Source organism: Terrapene carolina, unplaced genomic scaffold, assembly GCF_002925995.2.
Source record: "Terrapene carolina triunguis isolate 2854851 unplaced genomic scaffold, T_m_triunguis-2.0 Scaffold23, whole genome shotgun sequence".
NCBI lineage: Eukaryota > Metazoa > Chordata > Testudines > Emydidae > Terrapene > Terrapene triunguis.
The window spans coordinates 553,997-567,565 of record NW_020664374.1 but is presented as its reverse complement, the minus strand read 5'-3'; the positions used below and the strand labels follow the sequence as shown (position 1 = coordinate 567,565).

General features: G+C 41.6%; 1 protein-coding gene across 1 annotated transcript in view; it reads left to right on the top strand.

Moving 5' to 3' along the window:
• LOC113406169 (probable phospholipid-transporting ATPase VA) overlaps nt 1-13,569 on the top strand; it is a 134,368-nt gene that overhangs the window by 113,887 nt on the left and 6,912 nt on the right. Inside the window, exons 11-16 of the mRNA XM_026649236.2 lie at nt 1,688-1,791; nt 1,963-2,089; nt 6,140-6,324; nt 7,729-8,050; nt 9,475-9,551; nt 12,391-12,516. Coding sequence (XP_026505021.1) covers nt 1,688-1,791; nt 1,963-2,089; nt 6,140-6,324; nt 7,729-8,050; nt 9,475-9,551; nt 12,391-12,516 — 941 coding nt within the window. The remainder of the gene's footprint in view (nt 1-1,687; nt 1,792-1,962; nt 2,090-6,139; nt 6,325-7,728; nt 8,051-9,474; nt 9,552-12,390; nt 12,517-13,569) is intronic.

Below are 13,569 nucleotides of genomic sequence, written 5' to 3'. Positions count from 1 at the left end.
GCAACAACTTAGATTATATAATTGTTGAAGATTATTATAACAGATTTTTCAGATAAGAGAATTGGAACACTACCAGAAGAGTGACACCAGATTTAAAGGCTGGACATCCTTGAAAGAATTATCTTTCTAATTGTTGTAAAAGAGTTGCATACACACCAAATCCAAGAATGCCAGCAAAGAAACCTGTCTTAAGTTACTTGAGTATCAGCACATATCTTTTGATAAGTTACTCTCTCCGTTGTTGCTATGCATATGTATTCCCTCAAAACTGTTTCCTAAAAGAAACATGAAACTTGAAGTTGTGAAGCCAAACCAGATTTAAGCAAGGTTGGGCAAACAATGACAAAAAACCATTTCTACTATAAGTCTGCTAAGCCATTGTTAGTAATGTGCACTACCATTGCTTAGGAAACTTAGGACAGGGACCTGCTGCCCTGAAACAAGGAAATGCTGAAAGAAAATAATACCCCCAAAAATCAACTACCAGAAAATAAAAATAAAAAAGGAAATTAATAAGATCAAAAAGAAAAGCAGAGTTATTTACCATGACAAGGAAAAAGGGCCAGAGACTTCATGAAGTTCACTAGGGACTTTGTTGCTGCTGTTGATTTTATCTGGCAGGTGCTCAGATACTATGGTGTTGAGTGCCAGTATAAAACTCCAAGATAGATAAGACAGACATCACATGTCCATACCCTGGATAAATATATCAATCATCACTATCGTCATTTGATCTGATATTAGAAAGTTCTATTCTCAAGACCCGCTGCTAATATCCTTGCTGGGTGAGAGCAAACTTACCAAGAACTGCTAACACTATATCCACCAAACTGTGCCTTCCCAACCCCTTATCTCCAGTTTCAATCACAACTGTGAACCATGTAAAGCAAGAAGTTCCAGTAACACCAATATTGCCTGAGGAACACTGCATAGGCCTATCCCTCTGAAGTCATAGGTCTTATAAACCTAGAAAACTTGTAGACTTTCAGAAACTATTTTGGTTTATAGTAAACTTGCTGCCTCAAGATATCGAGGTTTCTCGAGTATCCTCACTCTGTTGTTTCAACCTAAAATGCTTTCTCTTGTCTGCTTCTATGTTCACTTTATCACTGTTATTATAATTAATTCTTAATATTGGTTATTGCTGTGATCGTACATTGTACTTGAGTCTGTCTTGATCCTGGAGGATAAAAATATCATCCCTTTCCAACTCTTGAAAAGATCATTTTGAGAACTTAGTATTATTTCTAAATAAAATTAAATATCTTTTCTACCCACATTTATTTAGAAACATTTGGTTAATAATGAGATTTTTGATACATAGCCCATCTGCTTCTGTTTATTGCCAGTTTGAAAACACACCTCTGTTCGTGACATACATGGTTGCTATGGAGATTATCATGATGTCACAAAATACTTGAGGAGCAGATGAATGCTTAATAAGGAAAGATCTCATTGTTTGTTCTTGGTGACTTTTAAACAGGGAATTAAAAAATAGATAGTATGTAAAGAGAATTGTTTCTAAATAGAAAGCTTTTCAAAATTTTCCATGAGACATCAGGAGCTCTTTAAAAGTATTGCTTCTTAAGCTTTTGTACAGTAAGTGCTGAAGAAACAATATATTCTCTAAGGCCATTTAATTGCTATTATTTTTCATTCATTAGTTTTCTCCTTTATTTTTAACTAGTTGACCCTAGAGGCAATCATCAAAAAAAAATCCAAAGCAAAACTCAGAATTACCTTAATCTGTATGCTGTAGATGGGCTGCGGACCTTGTGTATTGCCAAGAGAGTAAGTATATGCAAGCTCTTAGTTTGCTTTTAAGGAGAGTATTGACAAATCTTTTTGTTGCGGTCCATTAGCAAGAACATTTATTAGGGATTTTTTTTTTCATTTTACTCAGTAATGCATGAATGCTTATGCATCTTTTTGGATGTACTCTTACCTTCTCCTTTTAAATAGGTTCTAAGCAAAGAAGAATATGCTAGTTGGTTAAAAAGTCATTTAGAAGCAGAATCTTCTATTGAAAACCGCGAAGAGCTGCTGTTTCAATCTGCACTTCGTATAGAGACAAATCTGCATCTACTCGGTAACTACATGAGAGCCGGACATGAAATTAAAATGTGTTAAACATTTTCAAAGTTCGATTTTAAAACTCTGCTCTATCTTTTCAATGATTTCTATGCATACAGAAACTGGTTATTACTGGACTTTCTCACAAGAGTCTCTTGCATGATCGCAAAAGAATGGGATAATAATTAACATAAGACACATCCTGTTTGCCTTGCTTAGGTAACAATTTTATCCCTGATGTAATACCAACTTAACCAGGGGTTCCCAAACTTGGTTCATGGCTTGTTCAGGGTAAGCCCCTGGTGGGCTGCGAGATGCTTTGTTTACCTGAGCGTCCGCTGCTACGGCCGCTCGCAGCTCCCAGTGGCCGTGGTTTGCTGTTCCCGGCCAAAGGGGGCTGCGGGAAGCGGTGGCCTGCTCTGCACTGCTTCCTGCAGCTCCCATTGGCCCGGAACAGCGAACCGCGGCCACGGGGAGCTGCAAGCAGTCGTACCAGCGGACGCTCAGGTAAACAAAGCATCTCGCAGCCCGCCAGGGGCTTACCCTGAACAAGCCATGAACCAAGTTTGGGAACCCCTGAATTAAAACAATGGTGTAAAACTGGGGATGAACCTGACCCATTATCTTCAATGAAGTTGGCTGACCTGAGTAAGAAAAGCAGGATTTGGCCCAATCTGTCTGCAGATTTTCGTTACAGTGATGGTGCATCTTGAAAATACTTGAGATTTTTCATCCCTCTGGGGCACCAAACACTTTGACAAGTCTGGGAAGTAGGAACTCATTTAATCCTGGACTCTCTGGTTGACTTGTTGTGTTGCCTCAGGCAAGTCACTTAGGGTAGGATTATCAAAAAGTACTGTGCATCAGCCTAACTGCTCCCATTGAAGTCAGTAGTAAAATTTCCCTTGATTTCAATGGGAGCAGAGTTAGGGTCACATACTGAGTACTTTGAAAGGTCTAAATTGTAACATCTCTGTGGTGCTCATCCTGCAAAGATTTATGCATATGCTTTACACAAGTGGTTTCATTGAGACGGCCCATGTGTCAGGTGACTGGAGCTAGGATTGTCTAGCCTAGTGATCAGAGTGGGCATCAGGCAATGGTGATTAGAGCAGGGCTTAAATTCTCACAGAGTATTTCCCAGAGCCCGAGGACTCGGGGCTTCCACCCCATGGGGGGCGCCGGAGCTTGGGGCTTCTGCCCTGCGGGGACACCAGTGCCTTGGGGCTTCTGCCCCATGGGGGACGCCAGGGCTCAGGGCTTCTGCCACATGGGTTTGAAACTATTTACCGGAGCTCTGCTCTGGACAGCTCTGGATGAATTTAAGCCCTGGGCATCAGGAACCAAGGTCTAGGGTCAGAGCCTGAACCAGTAGTCAGAAGCCAGAGCCATAGGTCAAGACAGAGGTCCGGAACTAGAGCAAGCAGGGTAGCAGGCAAGGAGGGGATCAGGGCAGGAGCAGGACAGAGGCAAGGCTGGGGGCAGGACAGGAGCAGCAGGAACAAGTTAACACTGGAACAGGCACAGTAGTGGGCATGAGCATTGAGCATCCAGCGAGCTGCTGTTGCTGCTGGCTTAAGAGTGGCCCGCTGGTCCCGCCATTCAATCAGGTGGTGTGGCCAATCAGGCAGCCTGCTGCAAGCCAGCTGTACTCATGAGGCTGCCTGGAGATTAGCTCTGCTGCAGGCCCTGATTCCTGACACCATCTACATAAAGTTAAGCACTTTCGTGTTTGGACGATCAGGGCCTGCGTGCTCCGAAGAAAGGGGATAATAACAGTCACTTCCTAGGGATCTCGTGATGTCATTAACATTTGTAAATGTAAAGGATTGTACAAGTGCTAAGTAGTTCTATTTATTTACTTAACTAAAATGTCAAAAGCTCAATAAATTATAAATATCTATTATTTCTTCAGACAATTAGTTTCTTTCTCTGGCAAAGATACCTGGAACAGTGCTAATGTTTTTAATCATTTCAAGCAAATGTGACTGGGCTGCTTCTATTGACTCTGCGTGTACAGACACATCTTAATAATAAATAAAAACATAGTTAACCACAGCTGGATAAGTACAAATAGACTCCAGCCAGAAATAAACAATCTGTTCTGCCAGTTCTCCTCTGACAACCTCAAACTGTGGTAGAAGAGACTTTGAGTCTAATCACATACTGGTGCACTATGGCAAGCACTGCAGGATTGCACCAGTGAGGTTGGGAGAGATACATCTTTCCCCTTGCAGCTGTGCATAGGCAGTAGCATTCCTTGTAACCGCATGGACTGCTCCAGGCTAGCACCTCTGTTGGAACTAGTCTCCCCAGAGTACTCAGAGAGGCAACAGGACCTCAGCACCAGCCAGCAAACCAGCGGATGTGCTGTACCCTATGAACAGGTGCTGCAGAACTAAAACTCCCCCTCATCTCCCAGAGACATTGTGCCTAACTGAGGCACAATCAGCCTGATTTTCTTCTAGCTTACACTGGTGTAAATCAGTTAAACTCTGATGACATCAACAGAATTATATTGATATAAAATGGTGCCACACAAAAGTCAATGGAAAGACCCTCATTGATTTTAGCAGGCATTGGACTAGGCCCAAGACATTGGCTCAGGCCCTGGCCAGGTTCTGTGCCTTCCTATCACCCATGTTTTGGTCTATAGCATTAAGCCACAGCTTAATGACTTGGATAATGGAGTGGAGAGTATGCTTATAAAATTTGCAGATAACACCACACTGGATGGGGTTGCTAGCGCTTTGGAGGACAGGATTAGAATTCAAAATAACCTTGACATATTGGAGAATTGATCTGAAAGCAACAAGATGAAATTCAGTAAGGACAAGTGCAAAATATTATAGTTAGGAAGCAAAATAAAATGCACAACTACAAAATGGGGAATAACTGGCTGGCCAGTAGTACTGCTGGCAAGGATCTAGGGGTTATAGTGGATCACAAAATGAATGAGAGTCAGCTATGTGATGCAGTTGTAAAAAAGGTTAATATCATTCTTGGGTGTATTAACAGGAGTGTCGTAAGTCACGGGGTGTAATTATTACCCTCTACTCAGCACTAGTGAGGCCTCAGATGAAGTACTGTCTCCTGTTCTGGGATCCACACTTTAGGAAAGATTGGCCAAATTGGAGAGAATCCACAGGAGAGCAACAAAATGATGAAAAGATAAGAAAACAATATGTTTTCTCTTGAGAAAAGAAGACTAAGGGGGGGCCTAATAAGTCTTCAATATGTTAAGGGCTGTTATCAAAGAGGAAGATGATCAATTGTTCTCGTTGTCCACTGAAGGTAGACTAGAAATAATAGGCTTACTCTGGTCCTGCCTTAGTGTAGGGGGCTGGCCTAGATGACCTCTGGAAATCCCTTCCAGCCCCATATTTCTGTGATTCTATGATTTATCCTCTGCCATATCTCATTTGGGACCCAGTGTCATACTGTGACAGCCAGAATCAGCAGTGGAGCAGGGAGAGGCCCAGTCTAGGCTTCCTGCTCTGTTACCATGCATCCAGCCGGTAGTTGATGAAATCCCCTCTTGGAGATCCTCTTAAAGGGCACAAGACCCTGTGAGCCTGCTAGCCATGTGGCATAAGGGAAGCAGAACAAGACCTTCTGGGGTGGAGCTAGCCCCTGGGAGCAACAGTATCTTCCCTAGCAACAGCCAGAAGAAGTAATGGAGGCAACAGAGCAGGTAGAGACCCAGCAAGAGTACTATGGAGGTTCCCCATACATTCTAATCCTGTTGGTACTGGTGATGTCAGCAGACTGCTTTTTAGGATTTGAACTCTGGATGATGTTGTCTGTTGACTGATTGGTTATTTACCCCAACCTCATCCTTCCCCTCTCCTCACAGCCCCTATGCTGCCTGCAAAAAAACTGTTGTCATTATTGATCATGGTGGTCAGAATTTAATTTACATTTGTTAAATTAGAGGAGTTATCTGCCAATGAAGGTGACTGCTGGTGTTTCCAAAACCAGATTTTAAGACGAACTCATGATGTAACAGTTTGAGTAACCAAGTATTTATTTAACATTGATTTATTTGCTTTGTTCATGTGTTCAGGTGCAACTGGGATTGAAGACCGTTTACAAGATGGTGTCCCAGAAACCATTGCAAACTTACGTAAAGCTGGGCTGCAAATTTGGATTCTCACTGGAGACAAGCAAGAAACAGCTATTAATATAGCTTATGCATGCAAGCTACTAGATCATGATGAGGAAATCATCACCTTGAATGCTGAATCACTGGTAAACAGATCCTTGTCAGATGGTTAAATGTTAGGTTGAAGTCCAAATGTGAACTAGTTTTGCTTTGATTTTGGCAGCTGCAGTTAAAAGGTTGATTGCTTTTGTCTTCTTTTTTATCTTTCTTCTTCCTGTTCAATCTATATTTTGGGGATAGGATTTGTATGTGGATATTTATTTATTAATTATTTATACTCCCATGTGGTGGGGCTTCAGCTTTCTGCCCTGGGCCCTAGCAAGTCTAATGCTGGTCCTGCTTGGCAGACCTTCTCCTGAAACCTGCTCGTGCCCCCAACAGGGGGCCCCAGACCGCTGGTTGAGAGCCACTGGGGCATACCATGGTAAGGTACATGCCAGGACATAGTATTCACTTATTTCTTATTGGCACCCTCTGAAAATACAAAAGCAATCTATCATATGTTTTTGAAGGAGAAAACAATGAACTGCCTGTTGAGAATAATTATTTTAAAACCAATGGACAGTAATACTAGATAATTCACTAATTCATACTCTGCTACATTGATTTTTCATTTGATGGTAAGGAAAATGTTTGAATTTCAGTGCTCATAGTCATGATGGACTGATAACCCGAGATACAGTCAGGCATTGCTCAACTTGTCTTAAATACACAATAGCAAGGGGTTTGCTGATATGGTCAAACATAGAAGGAACCATGTTGATAGCACCAAAGTAATTGAATGTGGTGATTAAATCAGTTTTCAAATCCAGAACTGGAGGTAGACTGGCACTATCCAACTACAATTCCTTTCTAAAGGAAGGAAAAGATAACTATGGTCCATTCTTAGTGTAGCAAGTTAGCTGGTAAATTGATTTCCTATGATTTCACTTCTTTACTTCTGATAACTTGAAAAATATTTTGCTACAAGACTGGTAGCATTTTATCTTAAATGTTCATATGTTACTAATACATTCTATTAATTAAGTTTGGTTAGGATATAGATTTTAAAATAAGTTAAATAACCTTTAATTGGCATTTACAAATACCTGATCAATGATTTGATTAATAGGCATTCTGTGATGCTCATCACCATAGTTAGCTCAGCACTGGATTCTCATTCTATCACATGTCAATTCTGCTATTCTGAGGACAAGCTGCAAGAAATCAGTTTAAAAGACAGCACTGCAGGTTAAAAAGTAAACAGAATTGCTTTTAAGCCCTTTATTTATCCATTGCTGGCAGTATCTTCTGCAACAAAAATTAAGTGTTTTTAGATGGGGTAAAGAAGGAGGAAAGAATAATAGAAATAAAAATTGTCAAAGTGGAATCAATAGTGCAGACTCTCATGTTCCCCATTTCTAAATTTATAACAAGCACAGTAAGTTGATTACATGATCCCACAGCAGCAACTTTCACTTAAACATATTTATTTTTGTATTGTATTTCAGGAGACAAGTGCTGTTCTGCTGGACCACTGTCTGCAATATATAGAGTCTAAATTTTCAAACAACACAATAGACAAGACTGCTGGAAACACGACAGTTGGGTTTTGCCCTCTCTCTCCACCTTCATCTTCAGTGCATTCCAGCTTGGGCCTAGTGATTGATGGAAAGACTCTGACTTATGCACTGGATAAAACACTAGAAGACAAATTTCTTTCACTAGCCAGAAGATGTCGCTCGGTTCTGTGTTGTCGCTCTACCCCACTGCAAAAAAGCATGGTAGTAAAACTAGTCCGAGATAAACTCAAAGCAATGACCTTGGCAATAGGCAAGTATCTCCATTTAAATGAGCCTGTATTTACATGCACACACCCCTTACGGATTTCCCTTTTCTTCTGGACACTTTAGAAACCTAAAACCTTCAATTTTAGTTTGAAAATGCTTCTGTGAGCTTAAGAGCATTTATTCCAAACAAAAATAGAGTTTCTAAGGTGACATCTGGGATTACTTCCTGCAGAAGCTGGCCAAATGGAGCTGGTCTACTCCACAATGGTGCTTGAATAGAGCAACGTTTTGTAAAGAATTGAGTGAGCTGACACCATTGACCACTGCTTTGCAGTATAGATCAGGACAAATCTGTGTTCAGCGTCATTTCAGCTACTCATGATTAAACCCAAGGCCGTCAATTTTTTATCATGAGTAGGTGACGGTGCTGAACACCAGTTGTCCGGGACTACAGTGATTGTAAAGTTGTGATCAGCATCATGTCAGCTAACATAGTTCTTAACAACCATTTTCCATTATGTGGTTGATAGTGGGGACTCTTTGTCAGTCAGCCAGTTCAGAATCCTGCAGCACCCACAAGATTCCCGCACTTTAAATTGAGAAAGCTCTGCTTATTCCTCACACAACCCTCCTTTCCCCACTCTGAGTCCAATGTCATAGAGTTTATCCCATTGTGCCCAGCCTCATGCCCAATTTTAGGGTCCCTTAATACTTCCAGTCAGTTAGTTTGCAGCAGGAATGTTTTCAGGAGTTTGTTTCCCTGTTGCACATGGTCTCCTTAATATCCATGCAACACAGACATGATCTCTGTATTCCAGGTCCCATTAAAGAGACCCACTCATACAGAAGTACTCAGATTATGTTTCCTTGGCATGGTATAGCAAAAACCTAGATAGATAGACGTTAAGGGCCTGGTGGTCCCTTCTAAGGGTATGTCTACACTACAGGATTAATCCGAATTTAGATAATTCGAATTTGGGAAACAGGTTGTATAAATTCGATTGTGCGCGGCCACACTAAGCACCTTAATTCGGTTTTTAACCACATTAATTCGGTGGTGTGCGGCCACACTACCCCATTAATTTAAACACAGTAATTCGGTGGTGTGCGGCCACACTAACCCTAATTCGAATTAACAAAATCGATTTAGGCGCTACTCCCCTCGTCTAGGTGGAGTACAGAAATCGATTTTAAGTGCCCTTTAATTCGAATTAACTGGCTCTGTAGTGTGGACGGGTGAAGGGTTAATTCGGATTAACGCAGCTAAATCCGAATTAAAGTCGTAGTGTAGACCAGGCCTAAGGCTTTGAAACTGTAGTTCCATGAAGTACAGGTGTTTCAAACCTGGTCCCTATGCCAGCCTTTCTCACTGACGCTTTACAGTCACCTATTTTTTCCTTTGTTTTTCTGCCATTAATCATCACTGCTTTATTAATATCAAACAATGTTGCATCCTATTGTTACTAGGTGATGGAGCTAATGATGTCAGCATGATCCAGGTGGCAGACGTGGGTGTGGGGATCTCTGGTCCAGAGGGCATGCAGGTAATGTGGGTTGTTTATTGAAAAGTTTCCCCAGGAAAACGTTGGACCAAATGTTTTCCGTATGTCTGTTTGCATCTTGCCTCCCAGTCAGTGAGAGCAAGTTACCTCTTGACAGACTGCAAAAGTATACGAGCAAGTTGCAAGCTGCCCTGAGGTGTACCAGTTGGGATTTGTAAAAAATCACTTATGCTTGAGTTCGAGCATATGTTTCTTATCCAATCTGTGGTGAGCTTAAACATTTTACATTCACCTCATAAAACTCAAATTACAGGAGGTCTTTCAGCACATTTACTTCTTAAAGAAATCAGTTATTAATTTTAAAAAGCCCTCAGCTATGTCCTATTTCTATAATAAATAAAGATTAAATTGACTTCCCCCTCTTTCATTTTCCTCCTCTGGCTTTTATTCTTCTGATCTCCTGCACTGGTCCTGTAAAATTATCCTCTAGTGTGGCTGGACAAATCTATTTACCTAATGCAGCTAAGATAGGTGGCCCTGAAGAGTATAAGCCTCAGAAGGCTGCATATCCCACTTGTGCTCCAAGCCAACTTATTGAGACAATATGCCTAAGTAGTGCACAAGGCCTGCTCTCCTCTCCCTGCTGGCACATGCAGGTTGGATATGAGTTTTGCTCTACAGCCTTTGGAATGTGAGTAGCTGCAGTGAGAGTTAAGGGAGTGCTAGTTTGGGTGGGGAGGGGAGCTCAGCCCCCCTGATTGTCATGCAGTCCATGTAAAACCTTTTCCCTGTTTGTCTGTCAATCAGCTGGGAAGAAGCTGCCCCTGCTGAGATTTTTTGGGGATTCACTCAGTATGCCTGTGTTTCTGCCCATCATTCCAGAGAGCCTGATTGCTATATATGGCAGGGCAGTTGGGCAGTAAAAGATGAAACCTTGGGCTAAGACTGAAATAGGTTTTTTTTAACAGGGCTTTCTGCTGTAATCAGGATGAGAGTAAGGAGTAAACTCAGCAGATGCTGAGCCTGGGAGCCTCACACAGCTTCCCCAGGCTTTACAAGCATGGGGGGACATTTGGGTTGAATAGAGCCTAACAAGCGTGGAATCCTGAGCAGGCTGTTGTACGAGGGCCCATTCCAAGGCCTACTGAAGTCAGTGGGAGTCTTTCCATTGCACTTTGAATCGGCTGCTAGCATCTCTGCGTGAACTCAAACCCCTGATTTCTCAAGAACATCATTTTAGTTCCCAGATATAATACTCCACGTCTCTCGCTCTCTCTGTCTCTTCTTTTTCCTCCTTCCAATTCCTCTTTTTAGTTGATCTTGTAATTCTGAGACATCTGGTCTTTCAGTGTCCCTAGCCATTTCAGTGCATTCTGCTCTGAAAGCTTGTCATTTCGCTTGTTATTCCATTAAACCACCTGGATTATTTCTCTTTTTATGTTTATTTTTTAATGAATGTTCACACATAGTGGGAAGGCTTATGGATCCCCCGCCTTTGATCCCAGGGTTCCGTAGGAAATCATGCATGCCTTTGTACAATAAGCAGCTGTCAAAATTGTATACATGCAGGTACTTCAAAGGAGTCAAGCATCTGGATCTCTCAGACAGCAAACTGGCTGATTTATTTTTCTTTCACATGCTATGGAAGGAGCAGCATGGAGTATGAACCACGCTTTCCTATGCAAAACCTGGGGGGTGGAGGAGAATGAACATGTCAAGATGCTGATATTTTGGGATAAGATAAATATGCAAGTGTAATTGGATAAAACTATCTTTCCATTCCTTCCTCCATATCAAAAATAGACCTTTAAAAACTCTTAGACTGTGTTTTGGAATAATTTGGTGGAAACACAAAATAAAGAAAAGTAAACAATTTTACCTCATCATTCCATAATAGAATTAGAAAATGGGTAGAGGCGAAGGAAACAGATGTAGGCATCCTTGTGAATGAATAAGACAATAAACAAAATGTAAATTTAAAAAGCAATACAACTGTAGGTGGAATCTGTGGCCAACTCAATGCCCTGGAGGGATCTAAAGCAACTGATATACTGCTCCATTCATGGTGAGGTCTTAAATCTTGGGCATACTTTACCTTGAAATTTAGGCAGTCAAAAGTAGTTATGATATAGAAAGAAATGGTGGTGATTCATACCATAGATGTGATTTGGCAGGTTCTAAAATTTCAGGGGAACCTCTTCTGTAATGATTTCTCACAATTTAGGGAACTTGAATATAGTTAAAACAAATTTCCTCAGAATACTGAGATCTCAGGGGAATGTGGGTTGGGCAAATCTTTGCAAGTCAAGATCATGATCATTAATTAAAATAAATTATTTGGGTGTTTTGCCTTTTTAACTCCACTAATTGTAATGTAGCATATTATTATTTATCTCAGTCATTTGAATCCCTCCTGAAAACTCCCTTCTTCTGCACAAAATAATACTGTCTTCTTTGTATTTCTTAAAAAGAGAAAAGCTCACAGCCATCATCTATGAGCATCTGTGCAATCACACAACTATAACTCTTGGTCCTTCCTCACCCCACTTCCTTCCTATGGTTTGTCACTCGTGTCACCATCTGTAGTAGTGTAGATTGTAATCTTCTAGGAGCAAGGACACTGTCATTTTGTGTATTCTCTGAAGCACCTGGTTTGCTTTTGGGCACTATAAAATTATAACGATTTGTGAAAGCATTGAGGAAACAATGGGCCAGACTCTTCTTTCACTTACACCAGGGTGGAACTAATCCAACTCCATTGGACTTTAATGGAGTTACTCTTGCTTTACGTTTGTGGATGTTTGCAGGATACTCAAATGCACTGTCTGTGTGTCTTAGGTGACACTTTACAATAATGATTTCAACTCTTCTTTCATTGAAGGCAGTGATGGCGAGTGACTTTGCAGTCCCAAGATTTCGGCATTTGGAAAAGCTCTTGCTTGTTCACGGGCACTGGTGTTATTCCCGGCTTGCCAATATGGTGCTGTATTTCTTCTACAAAAATGCAGTAAGTGTTTGACTTGACAGTTTTGTGGCTCTGCGTGTTTCCAGGGTTTATTTTGTGTGAAATGAGTATGAGGTCAGCCTTCAAATGGTTTTATAAATAAGCTGCAAAGAAGCTTGCAGAGTTGAAAGACAGCTGGCTGCCATTCACAGGAATAGAGGCCCCACTCCGTGATAGCGACAGTGTGCTGCAGAATGTGCAAATTAGGTAACATGAATAAGAAGTGCTGCTTAACAAAAGTTTCTTTATAGAGCAGTACCTTTCGCAAAAATCTAGCTGGCATTAAAGGCTCCTATATCTAGCCAAGTCCACCCTGTGCTGGTCAGAAGTAGTAGTGGATGTGTTTTCTCTTCCTAATCCTGTTTTATAATTCCTTGTGCAAACTGTAAATTGTCCCCAGTGACCTGAGCTAATTTGGGCCATCTATATTTATCAGCCAAGCATATTGGAAGTGTTTTTGTTTTCCCTGACTTCCTTCAGCCAAATAAATACACTGTGAAAGGAGCACACTGCAATACATATCCAAGTATGGGCCTGAATCTCCTCCCAGTTACACCAGTGCCAGTCATGAATAACTCCATTACTAGATATGGAGTTATTCGAAACCCACCTCCTCAGTCCCTTTGTATCACTCACACTGTACTCGAAGATGCAGCTGAGGATTCCTTTAGCACAGAAGAATCATTGACTGGCATGAAGATATTGTGGATTTGCATCGCCTGCACACTCTGTTGAGAGTAGGGATCATGAAGGAGTGGGATGGGATGGGGCCAGGCCAGACACAGCACTCCTGATGCTCCAGAGCATAATGGGAGTGAGAATATAGCCTCATGTGTGTAACTGGGAGGGCAAGTAGCACCTGGTCTAGTTAAGGTTGATTTCCAACTTCTGTCCCTGCTCATAATTTTCTTATAATCTAAAGATGCCGTGTCAGGTCTCAGTCCAGGGATCGGCAACCTTTGGAACACGGCCCGCCAGGGAAAGCCCCCTGGCAGGCCGGGCCAGTTTGTTACCTGCCTCGTCCGCAGGTTCAGCCGATCGCGGCTCCCACTGGCC